The sequence below is a fragment of the Brassica rapa genome, chromosome A09 (assembly GCF_000309985.2).
Source record: "Brassica rapa cultivar Chiifu-401-42 chromosome A09, CAAS_Brap_v3.01, whole genome shotgun sequence".
In the NCBI taxonomy this organism is placed as follows: Eukaryota; Viridiplantae; Streptophyta; class Magnoliopsida; order Brassicales; family Brassicaceae; genus Brassica; species Brassica rapa.
This window is the reverse complement of record NC_024803.2, coordinates 35,178,009-35,203,318: the sequence shown is the minus strand read 5'-3', so window position 1 is coordinate 35,203,318 and position 25,310 is coordinate 35,178,009. Positions and strand designations below refer to the sequence as shown.

Here is a 25,310-nt window from a genome sequence, read left to right as displayed (position 1 = left end):
ATTAGGTTATTCAGAGGATGAGAAAGCTGTGTGCGCTTTGGCTTGAGTCTCAACAATACGTAGATTAGGGTTAATGGGCTGGGCTGGGATAAAGTGAATTATCAGATTGGTGGGATTAATGGGTTGGGCTGGGTGAAAGTGAATTATCTGAGTTTGGCTTCACTCCGGCTGATGGCGCAAAACAAAAATACGGAGTCGGAGAATGAGTTAGCGCACAGGAAGCCCTATCGTGATTTTAATTTGAAGCCCAATCTGGCAGTGACGTGGCAATTTGATTGGCCCTGATTATTTTGAACATGTGGCTAGCTTTAGAAAGCTTAAAAATAGCCCTTTTTATATAGTGGGATACATACCCCGCAAAATCAGCTTTGAAAAGTTACAATTAAAATAAAACTGAGATCTTATTGTTTTTTTTTGGGGTCAAGATCTTATTAAAGCCACAATTACGGGCCAATTTCAACAGACTATATTAGAATTAATTTACATATATATATATATCATTTTGTTGAAATCTTGTGATTGATTAAGGTTGATTCTATAGCTTTTTTTTTGGAAATTAATTAAGGTTTTTAAAAGTAACGTAATATTTTTTCTTATAAATGCTGTCCATATCTGAATCATAACCTAAACCCAAAAAAAAGTAACGTAATTACGTAATAAATATTTATAAAGTCCGCTTGGATTCATAATGCAAAGACCGAACCTTTTCAGTCTCTCCTGACGAAACAATGTCCCATCCTCCTCCTCTTTCTTCCCTGCCTGACGATATCGTTTTGAGATGCTTGGCCCTTGTCCCAAGGATGTATCACCTAAACATCTCATGGGTCTCAAAAGACCTAAGGTCCCTTGTTCGCTCTCCTGAGCTCAACCTCTTGCGATCCACCCTCCGCTCCCTCCATCTATGTTTCCAAGAAGACCACAGCGACAACAACTCATCCTTCCACTGGTTTACTCTCAACGAGGCGGAGCATGGGTTAGTTCTGAACCCAACTCCCTTCCCTTCTCATCCTAGTTACGGTTCTTCTTCAACCGTCGCAGTGGGGTCAAACATCTTCTTCATGGGCGGCTCTAGAGAACCTTCCACGGATCTATGGATCCTTGATACACGCTCTGGAAACATTACTAAGGGACCAAGCATGAGCGTGGCTCGAGTAGGTCGCACAACAGCCGTTGGCGTAATCCACGGGAAGATATACGTGATGGGAGGCGGAGAGGTTAACGAAGAGATGCAAGTTGAAGTTTTCGATCCCGAGACCGAGACCGAGACCACTTGGGAGCTTGCGGGGGTGGAGAAGGTGCGTAAGATTTCACGGTGCAGTGCCACGGTGGAGGGGAAGGTTTATATGGTGGAGTACGACGAGACTAATGTGTACAATCCGAGAGGAGGCGAAGGAGAACGGATGGTTCGTACGGAGAGGTTCACTGATATGGCGCATAGCGTGTGTGTGGTGGAGGATGTTCTCTTTGCTTTCTTTACCCGGGCTGGGTTGATGTGGTTTGATACCAAGATTAATGTGTGGAGAAGATTGGTCGGTCCAGATGGGAAGGACCTGGTTCTCTCACGTGTGAAGGGGATGTCGGAATATCACGACGGAAGGCTTGTGGTTTTTAACTACATTTTCGCAACTGACGACAACGGCTTGTGGGATGTAAATGAAGTTAACAAGAATGTTCAGTGTATGTTGGTTTCACTGGATAGAGCTGGAGACAAGATTTGTGGGACTATCGATTGGTCTGGTATTGTGGCTGCAGTCCCAGTTTGGTTTAATTTTCTGCATTGTTTACCTGTTTCCCAGTGATTGATTAGTATGTGTTCTTGAGAGCAAACTAGAAAGAGATTTATCATGAAACCAAATAAAGAAATGAACATGTTTTTGAAGTTTGTGGAATGAAGGCATGTGTTTGTCATCATTGGAACGGATCTTCTATAGCCCATTCGCCAAAACTGGGTGAATAAACCAACTCCATCACGGCCTTTTAGTAAACTCTTCCTTCAATATCTTTCTTCTCCCTTTAGGTGTTTTGTGGAATGAAGAAGGGAATTCATCAGAATCAGATAGTGGTACTGTCTTTGACAGCTTCTTGTTGATTCCTCTCTTGAGAACTTTACAAAATACGTATGTGGCTCTTATTAGTATCGATGAGATTAGTCCCTTGCAGTTTTAAAAGGCGATTAAAAAACCAAAAAAACTTGAAGAGAAGGAGCGGTCCTAGTAGTAGCATGGATTAAGCCGAGATACAATTATCATTTTCATCAGCTTTTAACATCCATAACTTAATAAATGAGTCCATTTCCCTACCAACAGACTTCTATAGCTAGATCCCTTGCGTCCACCACCATAACAACGTCGAGGAGGGCTTCTGCCTCGACCACCATATCCTCTCCTCGGAGGAATAAGGCGGACTGTATCTCCTCATCACTACTACAACCTATGTTACAAGAAACGGTTTCAACGCGAGATCAAAGAGAAAGCATGATTCTTGGAAGAAAAGTAATAAATTTAGCAGAGAAAGATAGTCAAAAAGAAAAGACAGATCCTAAGTGTAAGCTCTTGCTTGAGAAAGAGAGACAACGTTGGTCCATCTTTAAAATGGGCTTCGCCTTCGACAGTTTTGGTTATTTTTCTTTTTAGCAATTTTTAGTTTTAAGATAAATTTTAATTTGACATTAAAAACTGCATAATTTCTTTTAACGTTGCATAACTATAATATTACAAACTACTAGATTTTTTAACCGCGCTACGCGCGGATAAGATATTATATGTATTTCTCAATTCTAAAAAATAATGTATAATATTGTATTATATTATTTAAAGAATATAAAATAAGACTACATAACATAAATATATTTTTTATATTTTCTTTGTGAAAATCATTATGTTGTTTGATTGTTGTATTTAATTCACATATTTGCATAAATATTTGTGATAGATGAATAACTATATTTTTATTATCAGTAAATAATATATATTTATTATATAATATAAGAAAAATGGAATTATTTACTTTTTAACAAACTTGTCTCATGTTGGAGACTCGGTTATACACATATCATATTCGAATGAAACATTTTTACACTTATCAATCTTCTTAACAATCAAGAAACAAATCTGAATATCAAAACAATATCTCATACGATCTCTTTGTGGAATAACTGCTCTGAAGAAATTGAATTTATGCATAAAAAAAGACTCGAAATGGATGTGCATATGTATTATCTAAGTCAGCTTTACAAAAAACTATTTATAGTTCATAGATCATTTATGTCCATCCTATTTTTTTGTCCATCATTTCTTAAACATCTTGAAATAAGTAATGTTAATTAATAATAAACTTTTTGCTCACAAAATAAAAATCAAATTTGTCTAATTATCGCTTAATTTGTCTAACTGATATATGTATTTCTCAATTCTAAAAAAATAATGTATAATATTGTATTACATTATTTAAAGAATATAAAATATGACTACATAACATAAATATATTTTTTAAATTTTCTTTGTGAAAATCATTATGTTGTTTGATTGTTGTACTTGATTCACATGTTTGCATAGATATTTGTGATAAATGAATAACTATATTTTTATTATCAGTAAATAATATATATTGATTATATAATATAAGAAAAATAAAATTATTTACTTTTTAAACAAACTTGTCTCATGTTGGAGACTTGGTTATAGACATATCATATTCGAAAGAGACATTTTTACAGTTATCAATCTTCTTAACATTGAAAAAACAAATCTACATATCAAAACAATATCTCATACAATCTATTTGTGGAATAACTACTCTGAAGAAATTGAATTTAGGCATCAAAAAAGACTGAAAATGGATGTGCAGATATGTTATCAAAGTCTGCTCCACAAAGTACTATTCATAGTTCATATATCATTAATGTCCATCCTATTTTTCTGTCCACCATTTCTTAAACATCTTGAAATAACTGATGCTAATTAATAATAAACTTTTTGCTGGAAAAAAAATCAAATTTGTCTAATTATCGTTTAAATATTTTATTAATATGGTCTAAAAAGCTTTTAAGTGATATCATAGTTTAATTTATTAGTTTTTTTGTTAATTTTTAGAGGTTTTTGTATTTAAGATTTTTTTCCATATTAAGCTTCTATTTCTTTCACAGAATTGATATATATATATATATATATCATAAAAATTACCATCAAATCAGTTTTACTTATTTATTATTTTGTTTTAACTAAAATACACTTTTTAAATAATTTAATTTAAAATAAAATTATATATTAATTTGCTGTATTTTAACAATTTCATTGATTTAATTAATTTGCTTTGGTGGATAACTTAAAAAGTTTACATATGAATCGGGGAAAGCAAGCTTATGTTGTTATATTATATTTATTTTGTGTATATAGAATCTATATATAATGCTAGTGTAATAAAGAAAGAACATTATTTTTTTGTAACTTCAAAAAGATACATTATTACAATTTGAAATGAATCAAAATTGAATAAAATGGTAATTAATTATTTGTAAATCTAATTGTTTAGTTGGATTCTCACGAAAAAAAATCGATTGGTTAAACAAATGTTTCAAAATTTGTTGTGGTATTGTTTTGTCTATAAATTATAAAATTTATTGAATTAATATATTTAATTATTGCATCCTTAAATAATATTTTATTAATACATTGACAAAATATGTTTTGAGTTGTTTTGTCAAATTGTACAAAAATATATGCTTTTTCATATTTGTAACTTAAAAAAGATACATTATGACAATTTGAAATTAATCAAAATTGAATAAAATGGTAATTAAATATTTGTAAATCTAATTATTATTTTTTTATCTTGTTTAGTTGGATTCTCATGAAACAAAATCGATAGGTTAAACAAATGTTTCAAAATTTGTTGTGTTATTGTTTTGTCTATAAATTACAAAATTTATTGAATTAATATATTTAATTATTACGCCCTTAAATAATATTTTATTAAGACATTAGAGAAGTATGTTTTGAGTTGTTTTGTCAAAATTTTACAAAAATCTATACTTTTTCATATTTGTCACGAAAATTTATATGTTAAACTTAATTTTACAAAATTCTTAACATACGAAAACAAAAATCTATGATTTTTCATATTTGTCAACGTTCTCACACTTTCTAAGAATATATTAACTTAGTCACTTACTTATTTTTTTTTTACAAAACAAAGTATGGGAGTCTTGAAAGTTGAATTCATATTATTGTAAATGTACATAAGAGTTTGTGATTATATACTTAGTGGTTCTTTTATATGTGTCCAAGAAAGTTTCAATGGCTTAGTGGTAACTGTTCTATATATATATCATACTAACCCGGGTTCGATTCTTACCTTCGCATTGTTTTTTTTATTTTTTACGAAAAATAAATGAGATGACATGGCAATCTCGGATTCTCTGATTGGTTGATTTTTCTATCCTATGTGGACACCCTCTCCATGGCTTATATCCCCCTTTTAGTATAGTATAGATAAGAAATTCTACCGATGATTTTACATCTGGCAATTTTACATTTTGAAGATTCATGTTTTACTACATCACCATAAACCTTGTTATCCAATGCATGACGTTCATGCTAAAAAAAAAATTTGTAAACTTTTCCTTTATCAATGTATATAATTTTCTTTTTATTTGAGATTTGAGATTCAGATATTTAGTATAAACACATTAATAAACTTTATTAAACTACTAAAATAAAGGGGTGGGGTTTCCACAAACTCCATAGTTCTTGTCAAGGTTCTATGGTGTTAGGTATGTAAATTTTTCTATTCGTTACATTTTATATAACTAAATAAAAAACATGAAAAATATGTTAGTCGACTAATCTATATAACAGTAGATCATTTTAAAAGTGTTTTGCGGGGAGAGAATCAAAATCAGATTGAAAATATTGTAGAGATGGAAACTTTAACCACTAGACTCGAAAACAATTTCTAACAAAAATAATTTGATACGATAAGGAGTTCTAAAAACAAAAAGTATATATATTATGAGACATTTTTTCAGCCGAAATGTTTCATGAAAGTAAAAGGAGCTTAAACCGAATAATCTTGTTGATTAGTTGGATATGTAACCCTTGTTACAAAAAATGAAAAACGTAGTTAGATATGCGTTGCCAATGGTATAACACGATGGTGAATCTCTTCTCAAATGTACGTATTTCTTGCTTTCTGTAACAAAAAATATAGCTTAGCTACTTTTTGTAAAGTTCCTTTTGTAAAACACAATCCAACGTAAAACTTACATTGCTTATAGAGTTATTATGTTAGTTGAAATGATATTGAGAACGTACTATTAGCGGATTTAGCGCCGTTCAGAAATAAAAAGAGAACGTACTATTAGCTAACGTTCTAACAACATAACCAACATAAAGTAAAGTAAAATACAACATGCCCCACACCAACCGTTTTTAAGATATATCTTCTACAAACCACAAGGGTTGCAAAAGAAAACATTTATCTGATCATCATTTTTTGGCACTGAATAAAGCTCAACACATCCCCGACATATTCCTCATCTCTGAAAACGACTTCTTCTCATTGAAGAATCACCATACCTACCGAAAAGTATTCTCTACCATCTGTTGTTATTCACTAATAAAAAAGGAAAATATAATGCATGATGAGATAACATAATAAATGTAAACCAATATTTCTCAAATTCTTTAGCGTTCTCTTATATAATAAAGTCTCTATATCCTTGGAAATTAGATGCAAGAATGGTTTAGTAAAAATGAAAATCATGCTTGCAAAAGAAAGAAAAAGGTACACAAAACAAAACGTGTATGAGAGATGACATAGAAAATAAAAATTAAACTATGTATCTAATCAAATAGACAAAGAAAACAAGAGAAAAAAAAAATCTCCACATCAGTATATCAGGAGCAAAACTACAACGAGTGTCACAAAATCACTACACGCAATATTACAAACACACGAGGAGACATGAGACCTAACCACATCCTTATAATCTACCTACTACAAACCAACAGTCTTCTTGTTAAAACCCTTTTTCTGGTACTTGTCTTCAGTTCTCAATCCCACAACCTTCTTCGTATCTTTACCGGGCTCAACTTTGGCCGGTTTAACCATGCTTTCCTGCAGCTGTATCAAGGCTCGAACAACTTGGTCCATGGTCGGTCTAGACTTAGGTTCGGACGAGATGCACTGCACAGCAATGCTTGCCAATCTCACTGCCTCTTCAGGTTTGTACTGTGACTCAAGACGAGAGTCCACAATTAGTAGAACCTTTCGCCTGCTTGCGAGGTACGGCCTAGCCCAGTCCACAAGGTTGTGCTCCCTGGCTGGTCGGTTATGGTCCAACGCTCGCCTTCCAGATAGTATTTCCAGAAGAACAACTCCGAAACTGTACACGTCACTTCTAGCATTTAAGTGACCTGAAAAAGATACAAAAAATATTAGAGTATGAAAACAAGAATCAAGCATGTAAAAATAAAAATAAAAAAGAACTAAACATATAACTCTTACATTAAAACAAATGTTTCATTATCTAACTAAGTAACTATATTTTATCATATCTTAGTAACAATTTGTATATGAGAATTGAATTTGAATGTACCTGTGGACACATACTCAGGAGCAGCATAGCCAAATGTCCCCATGACCCTTGTACTAACATAGCTTGTTTCTCCCATTGGACCGTCCCTCGCTAACCCAAAGTCCGAAAGTTTTCCATTGAAGTCCTATTGTCAATACAATAGAAACCAAATTAATCCTTTAATTAAAGAGAACAACGAGACTTTTATTCGAAAGAGCGTTACATACCGAGTCAAGTAAGATGTTAGAGGCCTTGATGTCTCGGTATATAACTTTAACAGGGTCACTATGAAGAAACGCTAGACCTTTAGCTGCATCAAGCGCAACCTTAACCCGTAAAGTCCAAGATAGCGGCTTACACTTCACACCAGCTGCTTCAAAACCAATTCAAAACATAAGAACAAACAATCTACTAAAAGAGTTTCAATAAAATAGTTTGGTTTATGAGTTATGACTCACTTGTGAAGAGATGATCCTCAAGACTACCCTTGTGCATAAACTCATACACAAGTAGTCTTTGCTCATCTTCCAAGCAGTAACCAATCAGTTTAACTAAGTTCGGGTGACTTAACTGCCCCAAGTAGTTAATCTCTGTCTGAATTTCACAACAAACACACAAAAAGTCAGACAATTAACGTTTGAGATTAAAGAGACATAACAAGAACAGTGTTGTGTGTAGCCATACCAGCCATTCTCGGTGACCTTGGAACCCATCAGGGTTAAGCCGCTTGACAGCAATTACAAGACCGGAGTTAGATTTGGTCGGAGTGAGAGTCGTCTCATCGATCCAACCTCTATAGACAGAACCAAACCCGCCTTCTCCGACAACAGAGTCCGATCTGAAGTTTCTGGTCGCGAGTTTAAGTTCGTTGAAGGTGAAGCTTTTGACGTTCGCCTTGCTGAGTATCTCTCCTTCTCTCCTGTGAGCCGCTGATGATGACGATTGAACACTCGAGAGGTGGAGGTCGTAGAGACCACTGCTCTTATCTGCAACAACAAAGCGTTGACCAAAAGTCAAAATCGGGGAGAAAGAAAAAAAGTGTGAATCTTTAGTTAGATCACGTGAAGATTCTTGAAAAAATCATTCCTTTTGTTAAAACCCATCATTGATAAACTCATAAAAAGATCGAATCTGAAGGAAAAATTCAAAATTTTCCAGGAAAAATTTATAAAAATGGAAACTTTTTTTTTTAAGTTGCAGAGAACTTACTATTGACACGAGAGCTGAGGCAAGAACCCATTTCTAGACAATGGAAGCAAAAGGAATAAAGCTTGTTGTGCTCTTTCTTTGCTTCTTGAACTGTGGTTGTGTAGAACAGAGATATCAAGGAACAGAGTGAAGAAGAAAATAAGAGAGAGAGAGAGAGATGATGGGTGTTGTTGATGAGATACGAGAGGCAACTAAAGAGCGATGAGGAGAAGAAGAAGAAAGGTCTTTTTCTCTCTCTCTCTCTCTCTCTGATAAAGTACAAAACACACAAACTAAGACAACAGTGTTCTTTGACTAGCAAGCCACAAAACCGAGTTGAAGAAAATAATAGTATTTAATAAAATTTGATATCGATGAGCTTTTTTCCTCTCCTTTGGTTTTTATATTTTATAAATTTGTTTTTTGTCTTCAGTGTTAATATAGCTTAACGTGCATAAAGATCAGAGAGGTTCGGTGGACAGTGAGGTGAACTCTCAAAAGACCCGACTCATAAGGGTCATGAGATTTTGGTATCTTTTGCTGGCGGCCTCAGTTTGCTGTGGTGGGGTAAATGCAAAGGTTTATTTTGTTTTTTGTTGCTTTAGGTGTTGAAATGACGAGACATCTGGTTTACTATTTACTGATGTGATTGAAAGACATAAAAGCAAGTTTAGACCTTGTGGAGTTTGATAAAGTTTTGTACAAGTTATAGGAAAAGCTTAGATTTGCAATAGAGTATCTAACCATCTATAAGTTTTCTACAAGTAGGTAAGAAAATACACCATCCTCTTAGTCAAAAATAAAATAAAATACACCATCCGCTTTATGGTTTTCTGGTTGATATAGAATAACATATACGTATGTATGATGTAATTGAGTACTATTTTACCAAAAACAAATTATAATGCAAATAGCCAGTATATAAATTAAAGCTTACACGAGTGGATAAGAAAAGTAAGATTTGCAAGAAAAAAATGTACTTATGTTTAAGACAATTAAACAGTAATTAACTTAACGATCATGAGAGAAGTTTCATGCATATAAAATGGTTAGCACAGATACAGATAGGCACATATTTTAAAACAAAACATAGCTAGCCAATTATTGAACTAAATTTGTCGTTATATCTATAATCTGTAATTCATTTACTTTGAAAATTTTTTTTACTAGTTTAGCTCAAACTTGCAAAAGGTAGTTTATTTTCATATGATGATGGAAATATATAACAAAATGTCATTATTGTAGTTCTTGTTATTTTATTGTTATTTGTTAGACCATTTTACTAGTATTTATATTGGTGGAAATGGACTGAGGTTAGTAGTTAAAATGTCAAACAAAGAAAAAAAACAGCAAAGTGAAAAGAGTTTATCCAACTCTATGTAAGTTAACGTTTGTGTTAGATAGTATATGTCCTTTAAATATGTTCTTGTTAACAACATGGTACCTATCTGTTTACAAAAAAAAAACATGCTACCTATCGAATTTAACAGGGTAGCTAGTAACATCATTGCCATTATTACAAACAAACCATTGTCTATACAATTGTGGAAACAGTATAATGACATATCTTTAACAAAATCAGTTTGAATGTACTGAATCTAATCAAAGTATTCATAATTCGTGAAGTTTGAATTGAAAACTTCCCAAAAGTCAATGATTCACTTTATTTACTTTTCTTTTGTTTATAAGTCACATTCTCAATTAATAAGTTTTTCTTTTACAATTATAAAACATCATTTTCAATCCTTTTGTGATATTCAAAAATTATAAGAAGACATGATTACAAAGTGGGTTAGTGAAAGACATATAAAAATCTGTTTTTCGATGGACACACATAAAAGGTTAAGTTATCAGAAGAATGGATAGGATATGTTTATGGATATAATAAAGTCACATCGCTTAGTTTGACACACATAAAATGTGTAGTCCCAATCTTATATTTATAAACTAATTATTCAGTCGTCAGACTAACAATTATTAAAAAAAATAGCAAACCCTTGTTTCAGTTAGATGAACCCCAAAATACGCTACTACAGAAAGATGGACGACTTTTTCAAACCTCTCTTTGACCCTTTCTAAGGTCACAATTGTTTGCTCGTTACGCAAATAAGTCCAAACGTCAACTAATAATAATAAATACCTTTTTCAAAACGTAAAACAGTGCGGAAAATTAAATAATAAACTATAGTATATACATTTGATAAAAAAAAACTATAGTATATACATTAATCTCTGGTCTGACTTGGGAGATAAAACGTGATCATGTTTTATAATGAAAACAATGTGTTTTGTCCGCGATGCGGACTTAAACATTTTCATAAATTTTTGAAAATTTCTTTGTACACTATATTCATTATTAAAATAAATCTTAAAATAACTCAATATTATATTTTTAATTATATAATTAAAAACTTTTATTTGAGTAATATTTAGTTATATAATTTATGTTTTTAACGTTTTACTAAAATACTTTTCAGATAACAATACAGTAGATATATAGAAATTATCTCCTTTTTTTAGTTATATTTTTAGATTTCGGATAATTCAATATTCTATTTTTAATTATATAATCAAGAATTTTATTTAATTAATATTTAGTTGTATAATTTATGCTTTTAACTTTTTACTAAAAAACTTTTTCAGATAACAATATAATATATACATAAATTATCTCCTTTTTAAATTATATTTTCAGATTTTGGATGATTCTTACTATTATTAATATTAATCAATTATCGAATCAAATCAATTCAAATTTCGTTTTTATTTTTTAATTTAGTTATATATTTTATTCATTAAGGGTATAAACGATACTAACCACTCTAACTTTTAACGTGAGAACTCCATTCCAAAAATTTACTTTTCAAATAATAGTATAGATAGTCCCTATGTTATTGGTATTAGAGCAACCGCATTGAAGAGTCTTAGAGGAGGTTCACACGCAAATCGAGAAAAAAAATTATTATAATAAACAACAGCGAAGATCTCGTCTCGCCACGCTCCTTCCGCAAGAACCCGAGTCGTTACTGTTTAGTGGGTCCCACACCACGGGGTGATCTGCTATTGGTCAGTTTATTATTATTTTAAAAAAAAAAAATCAAACGAAAAAAAAAAATTCAAGTTATGAATCCCAACCGGGAGTTCATTAATGCGCTTGCTCTTTGTTAGATAATTCGTGGTCAGGTCAAAATCCGAACTCAACTTTTTACTTTCGTGGTCAGGTCAAAACCCTTATTGATTACATTGAGATCAGTATTTTCAACAGTTTTTGACATTCGGAGCTCTTCTTTTTGACTTATCCGTCTCTTTAACTCTTAGATTACCACGTTAGTTCCGCTGAGCTGCTTTACTTATTAATCAACAAGTAATAAGTATTACCACTCTACGTAGCATACGTTTTATTTTCTACAACCAAATAATGACATTCGTTAATTATAATTTCACCATGACGATTATTTAATTTAGTTTCTCCATGGGGTTTTCCTAATGTTATATTTTTCTTATGATTACCGACGATAAAGTTGAGAATAAAGCAACATTATAAAAGCTTAAAGGTCAAAATTGATATGCCAGTAGCCGAAAAAGCGATAAATAAAGAATTAAAACTAAATACCCATTCGTTGACAGGCGACAGCAGCATTATCTGGCCAAACCCCGTGAGTTTCATCATTCAAAGAGTACTCTACTTTTTGAAGTGGCTGACACCATTACTCATCAGGGATCAATATAACAAAATACTAATGAAAGTGGAACACATGACGCATCACTATATCAGGTCTAGTTGATGATTAAAAACTTAGATCAGTTTTGATGATAAGATTTAAAAGACAAGTTAAAAAAAGTTTATACCACCTTTCTTGTACTTGTTTTCCAGCCGCAACGAATCTACACAGAAAGCAATACCAATGTTCGTCGACCGCACAAACTTGTACAACGCTACCAAATTTCAAAACATTAATTAAAAATGATTAATTGGACAACGATAGGAGTCACAGGACCACTGTAGAGATAAGAACTGATTGGTATCAAATAAAACAAGTGTCTTAGAAAAGAAAAGCCGTGACGTTTGTTATTGGGCTAAAATAAATTGTACTGGGCTAGACCGCAAAAAAAAACACTTCCTTGATCGGGCTGTATATATCTTAATTTCCTTTTAGTTAAATAGTCCGGACGTTAAGAACACGGACACAGCAACAACTGAGATATTTTTTGTAAGCTCACAAGCTAAATAAATGGTGAAGAAAATAATTGTTGCCTTCTCAAGATAACATACACATGAAGCAAATAGTATCATAATAATACTGTATCAACTTATTCATTTTTAAAATCAGAGTTGAGACTGAAAAAGCAAAAGGAAGCTAATATTACTTAGTTAAACTCATTAAGCAATCTTCTTCACTTAGGCAGCCTTGATGATGTCGATAAACTCAGGCTGCAAAAGCAACAATGAAAGAAGAAGAAAAGACATTAGTTAATGGGTTTGACTGAAACAAACAAAAGACAAAACACAATATAAATGTAACTTTAGAGAAGCACCACCGACCAAGAAACCATCAACATCGGCCTGACCACCTAACTCCTTGAAGTTACCACCATTGAGCGGATCCTGATAATTTATATACATAATCAAGCTGAGAATCAAAGAAACTTTGTGTTGGAATTTGATTTAAATCAAAATATAGTCATATGACGTTATTTATTGTTTACCTCTCGGTATATGATGTGGGTTGTAGCAGCCACATCATCACTCACGTTCTTTGCAAGCCATTTCCTAAGCTCATCATACCTGTGTTCATAGATGAGAAGGAATATAAGTGTTCATGTTATATATAGTCATGGCGATAAGCAACAATGCTTAGCTCTCACACGCATAGAAAACAACTTACTTCCTGAGTTTGGGCTGGGCTAGCGACCTTTCCGGTTCCAATGGCCCACACTGGTTCATAGGCTATGACAACATTTGACCAGTTCGACACGCGATCTGCCATTGCCAACAAAAAAGTTCTTTGTTAGAAGAACGGCCAGCAAAACATTTCTATGCAGGTTGGAGATAAACAATGACAAGTGTTTGACAATATAATGGATATACATATACCAGCTATAGCTTTAGTCTGGGCAGCCACAACATCCATGGTTGACCCAGCCTCTTGCTGCTCAAGAGTCTCACCACAACACAAGCGATCACTTTCAAACCTTGAGAAAGTGCATAGGCAACCTTGTCTCCAACAAACTACAAACGTAGGATTGAGGTAAAATATCAAAACCATGAATCTCAAATCCGTATAGTGAAAGCAATTTTTTCAATATTAAAAGGTCACCAACCTCGTTTGATTCATTGAGGAGTGCCCTCCTTTCAGAGTGACCAAGGATAACCCATGGGATGTCCAAGTTCACAAGCATCTACGCACTGCACACACAAATTACGTAAGGCATAAGAGGCAGGATATAATATGAAACAGGACAAAGAAGAGAACACAAAACGAAACTAATTTGTTTCTAACACAAAATAAATCAAACAGAACTCAGCTGCAAGGGAATCTCACCTGACTTCACCAGTGAAGGCACCTCCTTTCTTAACCCAGCAGGCACCTCCTTTCTTAACCCAGCAGTTTTGAGCCGCGACAAAGAAGTCAGACCTTAATGTGCTCTAAACAAGAGGAAGAAACACATATGGAGGGCTAACCACAACCTCTGCATTTGCTAAATTTCCACTACGTTAACCAACAACGTGTATAAGTTACTCCTATAAACATTTACATAAAACCTAATCGTATTTGCATAAACGGAAAAACAAAACTCAATTAATAAGAACTACTTTTGATAGATTTGGTCATCCATGCAGATAGAAACAAGTATATGATCTAACCGCAACATCACTACATGGCTAACGGACACAGAACTGTTTGAATACACAAATCAGATACGTTTTAATCAGAGTAAAGGCAATTCAGATACTCTTCTAATTAGTAATTAACATGTCCCGTTTAAACCTTGTTAAGATGAAGATTTATAGTACATGCACATACCAACGACATCCTGGGAAGGTACTTGAGCTTCGTTAAGAGTGTTGACAATCTTCTTCACCTCCTCAGCAGTTCCGTTCTACATCGATTCAAAGTTCACAACAACAACATAAGCGTAATCCAAATCTTAGCCAACAAAATGCATGAGGGAAGAGATAGATAAATTAAGCCCTTTAAGTATGTTCTTCGTTTACTAGTTTAGTTTTCTGAATATGTTTCAGCCATCTTCTTTTGTCTGATTTTGACGTTGTCATGTTTTTTTCCTTTTATAACTATGGTGTAATTCCAAAAATTTTAGACCCAAAAACTAATCACCACGAAACATACATAATTCACGTAACGTTGTCATGTTGGGTAATCCCATTTCATTTGTAAGTCCTGATATTTGACTCTCTAAAGCCCAATATTTTTGAATTAAGTTGTGTAATCCAAAGTTCAAAAAACCACCACGGTTAATGAAACTGCCAAACTGGTAACATGTTTGTTATCACCATTGGAAATTGTCTTTCAATAATCTCCGCTCCAAACATGTTCCAAAACCATAGGGTCTACAATCTTATGTTCACCTAATTGATTTTTTTTTGTAAAAAGCATATAAATTAACTTCCAATCTACCTAATGTGGTTTTTAAAAAGCTGTCTTGCCTTGGTTGTATAATCACTTAATCAGCGTAATTGTGGTCATTGGCAAATGACAATAAAACTGTTATCTAGTAGCAGCGGAGAAGGAGACATGGAAGGATCTTTCTTTACTAAAGAAAGCACAACAAGTGGCTAAACAAAAGGGTACCTAATGGTTAAGAATCAGCTTCCTGAACATCATACGTTGATTCGAATCTATTTGACTTTTGTCGGCGTTGTTCAGACTCCTACGATTCTATCATAGTAAACACGTGTCCATATGACAATAAGAAACCGCGTCTATGAATTTATCTCTTTTTCTTTTTCTTTTCATTTAATATAAAGTTTGTTAATTGTTCTCCAAAAAAAAAAGTTTGTTAAGTGTACTAAATATATAATTAGGACACTCAAATCGGTCATTAAAATTAAAAGCATCTTGAGAAAAGCATATCCAGGAAAAGCAATGCTCCATATCTACTTTGGGAATTGATCGGAATTAACGGTAGATTTATGTTTTGACTGTAAAATTTAATCGGTAGATTATTTTGATGTATCTTTGTAAAGTATTATTTTTGCTGTGTAAACAAAACTCTCTATAAACTATATTTTGATTTTGTAGAGTTTTTTTATGTGAGTTTTTAGAAAAAAAAAAGAAAAATTTGATTGATTAACATATATAATTTTAGATTAAATTTTGACTGCCAGAATATTTACAATCACAACCAATCATTTTTTTTTTGAAACCAATAAATTTGGCATATACATAAAAATAGGATAGTAAAACTAATCATATAAACTAATTTTGAGATTAGCAAAAAAACAGGTTTAGATTTTGGACTTTTTGGATTAAAACACACAAAAAGGTAATAACCAATTAAAACAGCAAAAAGACACCAAAACATGGACAAAATCAAATATAAAAAAAATTATATTTAGCCAAATTAACTAATAACCAAATCTTTTTTTTTTCAATTATTTACAACTTTGCCTAAATTTAAGCCGACGAACGTGAAAAGACAAGAATCTTATTTACTTTTTTTTGGTCAAATCTTATTATTTACTTCCTTTTTTATGGATCAAATCTTATTATTTACTTCCATTTCTAACAATTCCAGCTGTTCGTCACTATCAACTATACATACACACCTATAGCACACGTATACCCACCCCTATACAAACAGTCATATCTATTTTTATCTATTATATATAATAGTTTCTCAATAAAACATTAACTCTCTCCTCATAAACACCCCCAATCCCGTGAATCGTTTTATCTTCCTCATTTTCTCTAAAACTAGCAAACCAATGGCCAATGCGCCACCGTTAATCTCTCTCCTCCTCCTCTCTGCCGCCGTATTTTTCACCCTTCCCGCCGCTATATCCTCCATAGGCGTTAACTACGGCACTCTAGGAAACCTTCCACCGCCGACTCAGGTGGCGAACTTCCTCAAGACTCAGACTTCCATCGACAGCGTCAAGATCTTCAACGTGAACCCCGATATCATCCGTGCCTTCGCCGGAACAGGAATCTCCCTCGTAGTCACCGTCCCTAACGGTGATATCCCGGCGTTAGCTAACGGAGTACAAGCTCGTCGGTGGGTTGCTGCTAATATTCAACCGTTTCATCCTCAGACAAAGATCAAGTATATCTCTGTCGGAAATGAGATTCTTCTGTCCGGTGATGATAACATGATCAAGAATCTTTTACCGGCGATGAAGAATCTTAACGCTGCTTTGTTTCATGCTGGTGTCAAAGATATTAAGGTCAGTTTATCTCTTCATTTTCTAATCTCCAGATGTTTTCTGTTTCTGGTGAATAAAATAATTAATAATACGGTTGATGTCATTATTGGGTATTTATTTCCTAATCTCCAGATTTTTTCTGTTTTTGGGGGATAAAATAATTAATAATACATTTGATGTCATTATTGGTTATTTAGTAACTGAGGATTGGCGTGATAAAAGCATTTTTTTTACCGAATGCATTGACTGTGCATAATGTTGGAACAATGAATCTAAAGTTAAACCCAAAGTCCAAATCCTTGCGCAGCTGCATAATGTAGTTCAACGGGTTTCTTTATTTTTGCTTCATTTTTTTCATGTATAAAAAAGGAAAAATATCGCAACTTCGCAAGTAAGCAAAATTTTTTTTTATGATAATAATCATTCAAAGGTCCGACCATATAGACTATCCCACGTGCTGTTTCACCGTCTTGTTTGTCTTTACATTGGGATACTTTCCTAGTGTGTCTGCCATGTTTTAAAACGTCCTTTGATTACGTCACAAATACTGAAATACATATTTGCTCCGAGTAAGTTCAAATAATATACTAATTTCAGAGCAAATTTAGACTAATATGGTTATCAATTTGTAACTTATTAGATAATAATTGTTTTTAATATATTGTATACTATTTTTTTGCAACTTCGTTTCAGGTTACAACCGCACATTCGCTTAACATCATAGCCTATGAACTGAACGGTGCACCAAGCAGCGGTCGATTCAGACCCGGCTGGGACAAAGGCGTATTGGCTCCAATCCTAGCGTTCCATCGCGAGACCAAGTCTCCTTTCGTGGTCAACCCTTACCCTTACTTCGGTTTCGATCCCAAAAACGTCAACTTCGCCATTTTCCGCTCACCGTACAAGGAGGTCCGTGACCCGTTAACCGGAAAAGTCTACACAAACATGTACGATACTCTAATGGACTCGACTTACTCAGCCATGAAAGCTCTCGGCTACAGTGATGTTGACATCGTCGTTGGTGAGACGGGCTGGCCGTCTGCCTGCGATGCGCCTTGGTGCTCTCCTGAAAACGCGGCTTGGTTCAACCTCAACATTATTAAACGTGCACAAGGCCAAGGAACACCTCTCATGCCTAACAGACGGTTCGAGACTTACATTTTCGGTTTGTTCAACGAAGAAGGCAAGCCCGGTCCAACCGCAGAGCGGAACTGGGGGCTTTTCTGGCCAGATTTTTCACCGGTTTACGACGTTGGCCTCCTCAGAAACAAACAAGCTGGTGGTGGTGGTGGACGTCCAGCACCAGCATTGCCAGCGCCTAGTGGTGGTGGTAAATGGTGTGTGGCCAAGTCGGAAGCTACTGATGCGCAGTTGCAGGGAAATATTGACTGGGTGTGTAACCAGGGAGGCGTTGACTGTAAACCGATCCAAACCGGTGGTTCGTGCTCTAACCCGAACAGTTTGAGGACACAAGCGTCTTTTGTGATGAATGCTTATTTCCAGAAACACGGTCGAACTGACCAGTCATGTTATTTCAGCGGAAGCGGAGTCATCGTAGGGGAACAACCCAAGCAATGGTGCGTGTAAGTACTATAAGTGCGACATCTCTCTAAGAGATTTGTCTATGTAGCATTTGTTTGGAATAAAAAAAAAAAGACTTCAAATTATGGTTTGAGGTTTTTTTGTTTGATTTTCTGGATATGCTTCTAGTTTTGAGGTTGCTCTATTCATTTCCTTTTTTTTTCAAATCCTTTTATTTGAATAAATAAGGAGGAAATTCTTATAATATTTGCTTAGACATACGCTTAACGCGTTGATCACGCTGGCTCGTGATCTTTATGTTTGATAGATGGTCCATCAACCTATAAAGCAATTTGAACGTTAGAACATAATCTCATCAACAAGATAATTATGTTTTCCAGGTGGTTCCTCGACCAATCAAAACATTGGTAGGTTGGGTGAACCAATATATGAGAAATTCCACTCATAAAATTGAGATTTATATTTTCAGATCTGTATAACAAAATCATGAAATCGAATTTAAATATTCAAAATCCAAATCTAAATTTTCTAGTCTATGAATTTGTAAATGTTTCTTATAGATCAACTTGGTTAGTATTTCATTGCCAATGACCACCGAAAGTCATCGAGGATCAGTGGCAGAGGGAAAAATAAATTTTGTGGGGGTCATAATTAATTTTATTATAGGGAAAGAGGGCATATATAAGACTTGAACATTAAAACCAAGCCAAAAGAGGCGATCTTAACCATCTGTCCAAGACAATAACATTAAAACCAAGCCTAAATTAAAAAATTTATTGATTTTATAGGGGTCAACTGACCCCCCTCCATGGCTCCTCCACTGTCGAGGATCACTACTAGTTGGTTGTTAATGAGGTTGGGAATCCTTATGGCATCACTCTCCTAAGGTATGATTCCAAAAATGAAGCTTTTTTGGCTATGTTATTGACCAGTTACTACTACAGAGTGACGACAACTTCAGCTAAAATTGTCATTCCGTTCACACTCTTCGATCGACGTATTGTTTCATCTGTGGTTTCTCAGGAGATTTTGCCTAGAGTGGTTTAAATAAGCCAGTGCTCTTTCTTTTTCATTATTTTGTAACTTACATGCTAAACCTTCCAACTCTTTTAAAGTTCATCAACAAAAAAACTCTTGACCGGTTGGTTAAAGAAAGACAAAATTGCATAATTAGTTAAAGCATGGCTCTAATTAGTAAAGTAACCGTTGGTTTGTCCACAATATTGTCGACTAAACCAATGTTTAACCGAAATTTTCAATATTTTTTCTTCCTTGATCTCCTGTTTTCATTCAAACATGAGCAAACTGTATTTATAAAGTGACTAAAATAACACTGGCAATGATATTCTACAATGATTATTACATTACAATGTTCACAGAGCGTCATATTGACATTGCTAATACAGTGATGATTGTTTTCCCGGTTTCTAGATTTTGGATTTTGGTTTCCAGTTTTTGGTTTTTGAATTTAGATTTTTGTTTTTAGTTTATGATTTTGCAGTAGATTTTAGTTTTTTGAAAAGACATGAATGGTGACTTTAGATTTTGGTTTTTAGTTTTTAGTTTCTGCTTTTAAAATAATAAAATGAAAATATTATTGATGGTAAAATATTTATTCTGGAAATAATAAAATATAAAATATCATTACCAAAACACACAAGCTTATTTAAAAAAACACAAAAAATATAATTTTATGTTTAAACATAAATATAAAATTTTACTTCTATGCTTAAACATAACTATATTTATATAATTATATATTTTTATATTTTTATACCTTTTTTTAATATTTTTATACCTTATATATAAACTTATTTATACATATAATATATGTATAAATCCATACATAGAAAACTTTAAGTAAAATGTGTACACATGATATTTGTTTTTTTAATTTTAATTTTCTGTATATTTTTATTTTTCTCTAAAGTTTTGATTAGTAATTTATTAATTTTAGAAGTTGTCTATTATTTTTTAAACCTGACTTAAATTTACATAAAACTATTTTTAATAATTAGTTTTATTTTATTGACAATTTTTTTTAATAATGTTCTTATATACTAAGTATTATATTGGTTATTAACAATTTTTTTGTTGAATAAATTTCAATTTTTTTTCTTGACAACCTATGAATATACTAGACGCACTATCACAATAAAACACGGATTTAGATCTTATAAAACCTTATTTTTAAGTAATTGTCATTTTTATTTATTTTTCCTATATTAATGGGTAAATAAAGAAAAGAATAAAAAAGAGAGAAAAAAACTGAAAATCAGTGTGAGTAGTGAAAAATCCATGAAAACTTGTTTTTGGCTTTTGTGTTAAAAAATAGTTATTTGGAAAAAATAGTTTCCTTATATTTTAAAGAATCCACTAGATTTTGATCTGCGATTCGAAAGCGCGGGTTTTATAATTATAAAGAAAGTTTGATATGAATTAGTATTTTGTGATTGTACGTTATTACTTTATTTGAGATTTTGTATGTATATATTCTTTTGTAACTCTCTCTTAGGACTGAAAATTTTATCCAGATCCAAAAAAACTCAACTGAAACCGAGTAAAAGATATAGGTCTGGTTCGGTTCTGGGTACAGGGAAAATTGCCTATTGGGTATGTTATTGGACATGCGATCTCGGTTTGGGTCTAGATCTAACCGGAGACCCGATCGGGTACCCAAAGTTTGCGAAATATTTTGTTTAGATTAGGTATTTTTGGGTATTTCAGATATATTGCTTGTGTTACAGATATTCTTTTAACCTTCAAGTTTGAGTTTTCGGTTATAGTTTTGGATAAATTTAAAAAAATTTAAAATATATATTTCAGGTATCTGGATAACTTTTTGGTTTCATCGGATCTGAATTTAGGTAAAATAAGTTTTTCGACTATATGAATATTTTCGGGTATTTGTTTGGATTTTTGGGTGTTTGTTCGGGTTTGGGTGTTTTTGGGTTTTTAGGTACTTCGCGTTTTTTCAGACCGATCCGGACCCGATTCATTCCTGAAAATTATATATATTTTAGAGATATTTAAATTATGGGTCCGAACCAACCTGGACCCGAAAAAACTAACCCAAACCCAAGCAAAAAAAAATCAAATATATAGTTGGCTCCAAATCTTTAGGACTCAAAGGACCCAAAATCAAAAAGAACTGCCCCGTACCTATCCCAATGACCCAAATACTCAAGGCTACTCTCTTTCAATATATTTGTGTGTATATTTTATAAGAGTTGCATTTGTTCACTTGATAAAAGATTTGTTTGGCATATTTTTAGCTAACTAAATAGTATAAATTTGTAGGGTTTTAATATTTTTTAAAAAATTTATCTTAAATAATAAATTTTTGTTATAAATATTTTCATAAAATTAATTTTTTTCGTAATAGATATAATTTTTAACAGATGATTTGCTTAAATTTTTTTTATCGAATTTGATTTTGTAAATAGTTGAATATATGTTTGACAATTTTGAATTACATTAAAAATGTTAATTTTTTCAGTGTTCAAAAGTTTAGATTTTGTTGATAAGTACTTGTCATATATTAATAGTCAAGTTAAAGGTCATCGAGAATATTGAAAGATAAGTTATATCATGAATTAAAATGTTTATATCGAAATCAATATATGATTTGCAATCTTTTTTAAAATGAATTTATCATGGTATTAAATTTAGTAAGATATATTAATATGATTATGGGGAGGATAATATTGCTTTAATTGCCGTTATTGTGTCATGTATTAATATGGCTATTAATAAAAATGTTAGATAGTTAGAGAAAATAATGGTTGGATAAAAAATATTAATGAGTAGGTATAACAAATTTTTTGTAAGTAGATTTTTAGGATGATTTTATTTTAATAGTAAGTATAGATTAAAATATATAAGGAAAGACCAAAAAAAGTTAGTCTAACGAAATGGTCCAACAATCTTGTATAAGTAGATTTTTTCAGAATGTTTCCCTTTTAATAGTATGGATTCTTTGAAAATTTTGATTGGATGAAAAATAGATTTTGAAGAAACAAAAACCAAAAACCAATCTAAAATCTACAAACAGTCAATCTCAGAATCATGGGAAATTGCCACAAATAGCACATTCATAGTACCACTTTTCATGTTTACACTATCCATTTTTACATTTAATTTTAAATTTTTAATAAAGGGTAAAAGATAATTATACCATTAGGGTTAACTAATCTAGATTTAGGGTTTAAAATTGAGGGGGTGGAGTAGGGTTTTTGGAATGTGAAATTTAGGATTCTAATAAATATATAAATAAATACTTAAAAATATATATAAAAAATTTTAAAAAATAGTTTCAAACATAATTTCCGTTTTTCAAAAAGAAATTTGAAAAATAAAATAAAAAAAATTCGAAAAAAAGAAAATTTCAAAATTTTTTTTATAAAAAGTATAATTCGAAAATATAAAAAAAAATTATTATTTTTTATTATTTTTTATTTTTTTTATTTAAATAATGATTTATGGGAGAATTTGCTCAATATACAAGACACTAATGGAAATGAAGAATATACCAGTGATTTTGACATAATTAATTCACTAACATTTAGATAAAGAAAGGTCCGGTTTTGTCCTTTCAGCGTACAGGTTGCCGGTTACTGGTAGAGATGACGTGGTGGTTTAGCATCACATGAGAGATCGAAGACAACATCACCAATTTATTTACCATATGCAGAAAAAGACAAAAGACTTGTCAAATTGAATAGAAAATAAATGTACAGTATAGTAAGTAACTTCAAACAGAACATAATCCTATAGATAATGCAAATATAATATAGATGTACACAACATACATAAATAATGAACCACCGAACACTCCTGTACCCAAACCCCTACTTAGTAAATCTAAACCCTAGGCAGGATCCTATAAACCCAAATACAATCTATAAATTGCATTTGAAATCACATTTACTTGTTCACTAAATAATACATAGTATGAATTTTATATAAAATAGTATATAAATGTATGTTCTATTTACATTAATTGAGCATCATATGTAAAATAGTATAAAAAGAAATAAGAGCATTTGTTGATGGAAATAACATCTTCGAACTACACATGATCCTAACATTCAAACATAACATCTTCTTACATTGGAACAAAACAAATTTTATATCCCAATAAAAAAAATACAAAATGACATAGAAGAGAAACAAAACCGATTGTTTAATTTAAAGGAAATAATATAGAGATACGTGAAAAACATAATACTGTATATTAAATAGTATAGTAACTTTACATATTAAGTTACAGTACTAAACAAAATATACTATACTATAGTTTTTTTTATACCCAATATAGTATAGTCTATGAACTCATCTTCTTCATCTTCTCCTCTTTTCAGAAGTAACGACACTCATTCGCCAGTTCACTGTCATTATTACTTACTACCATATATTGTTGGCAAGCTATTTCTTCATCTCTTATTCTTTTTCTGATCAGTTGATCTGTTTCCGATTCATCATCGTTAACCCTCACCACCACTAGATCTGAATAATAGTTAAAATCAACCTGATGCAATCATATTTCCAGTTTTGCTTACAAAAGTAAAACCATAGTAAAAAAATCAAAAATATGTTTGCGAGAATCAAAGATTTGAGAGGAGAAAAAAAACACAAAACGGTTGCATCGGTAACTTTAAAAGGGTATTTTGGCAAATAAGATAGAAAATATGTTGAATATCATGGTCAACTTATTTTTTAGTTATATGGTGAATTATAATTTTTTTGTTTGTTATACAATGCAATTTCTCATGATTTATTATATATATAAATAACAAATGCATAAGAGTCTTTTGCTACTTAATGAAGAATGTATTTTTAAAAATGTCTTATTAGTAGTGGTAAAAATGAAAAGTGGTACCATGTAGTAAATTTCCACCAGAATCATTAACATTTTGTTGGTCAAATCTAGAAGCAATATTTACATTAATGAGTTTTGATCTCATTCAAGAACAATATTTAACTGGTCACGACTATAAATAAATAAATCGTGACACTTATTTTGGATAACTAGCCACATACTATCGACACCTACCTAAAAGGCAATATCTACGAGATCCTTCCTATTCTTAGAATGATTATAGAAATCAAAGACATTGCACAAAATTCTTCCTGTTCTTGGATCGTCATACTTATAATTAAATATAATTAAAAAATTAAACTGTTAAATATAATTGAGAAAATTAAACTGTTTTGTTTTAATTTCTTAAAATTTAATATTCTATTTATATTCTAGATAGAATTTAATCTCATTTTAAATTTATGACTAATTATAAAATACTGTGTTCTTTTATTGGTTAAATTAGTTTCATTTAATAAAAATTTGATGTAGCCAAAATAAATTGTATAGAAAATTGTATTTTCTTAACCCATGTGCAAAAAACTTAAAAACAACTTATATTGAAACAAATCTTAACATTTTCATGGTCATAATCAAATCCACATTTTCAATTATTTACAAGTTTGCCTAAATTTAACCGACGCACACCGAAAAGAGAAGAATAATTGTACTTCCTTTTTTAAAAAGTCCAGCTGTTCGTCACTAAAAATGTACATATACACTTACCACACGTATAGGTTATACAAACAGTTTTTTTT

At 32.0% G+C, this 25,310-nt stretch overlaps 3 protein-coding genes and 1 pseudogene across 5 annotated transcripts; 2 read left to right on the top strand and 2 right to left on the bottom strand.

The window, feature by feature from the left end:
* Positions 1 to 728: 728 nt before the first annotated feature.
* On the top strand, positions 729 to 1,799 carry LOC103841452 (F-box/kelch-repeat protein At2g22050-like). Its single transcript, XM_009117993.3, has one exon. It carries the CDS (start codon positions 729 to 731, stop codon positions 1,797 to 1,799), a length of 1,071 nt encoding a protein of 356 aa, XP_009116241.1.
* A 4,991-nt stretch (positions 1,800 to 6,790) lies between these two features.
* On the bottom strand, positions 6,791 to 9,690 carry LOC103841451 (probable serine/threonine-protein kinase PBL1). 2 transcript variants are annotated; one of them, XM_009117991.3, is made up of 6 exons: positions 8,786 to 9,690; positions 8,261 to 8,562; positions 8,035 to 8,170; positions 7,804 to 7,949; positions 7,598 to 7,721; positions 6,791 to 7,415 (listed from the first exon to the last, which is right to left on the bottom strand). In XM_009117991.3, the coding sequence occupies exons 1-6, from the start codon at positions 8,814 to 8,816 to the stop codon at positions 6,997 to 6,999; spliced, it is 1,158 nt and encodes a 385-aa protein (XP_009116239.1). In that variant the 5' UTR covers positions 8,817 to 9,690; the 3' UTR covers positions 6,791 to 6,996. The 2 variants fall into 2 exon arrangements, with proteins under 2 accessions (XP_009116239.1, XP_009116240.1); XM_009117992.3 differs by having other exon boundaries at positions 6,879 to 7,415; positions 7,804 to 7,946; positions 8,786 to 9,649.
* Positions 9,691 to 13,292: 3,602 nt separating this feature from the next.
* LOC103842310 (triosephosphate isomerase, cytosolic) lies at positions 13,293 to 15,041 on the bottom strand. The gene is given in 8 exon segments (XM_033278518.1): positions 13,293 to 13,550; positions 13,631 to 13,745; positions 13,860 to 13,932; positions 13,935 to 13,994; positions 14,087 to 14,171; positions 14,308 to 14,455; positions 14,791 to 14,866; positions 14,982 to 15,041. Coding segments are annotated over 8 exon segments (711 nt in total). The 3' UTR covers positions 13,293 to 13,456.
* A 1,529-nt stretch (positions 15,042 to 16,570) lies between these two features.
* LOC103841450 lies at positions 16,571 to 19,039 on the top strand (annotated as a pseudogene). Its single transcript, XR_001956486.2, has 2 exons — positions 16,571 to 17,171; positions 17,844 to 19,039. The product of XR_001956486.2 is annotated as a glucan endo-1,3-beta-glucosidase-like (transcript).
* Positions 19,040 to 25,310: the final 6,271 nt, after the last annotated feature.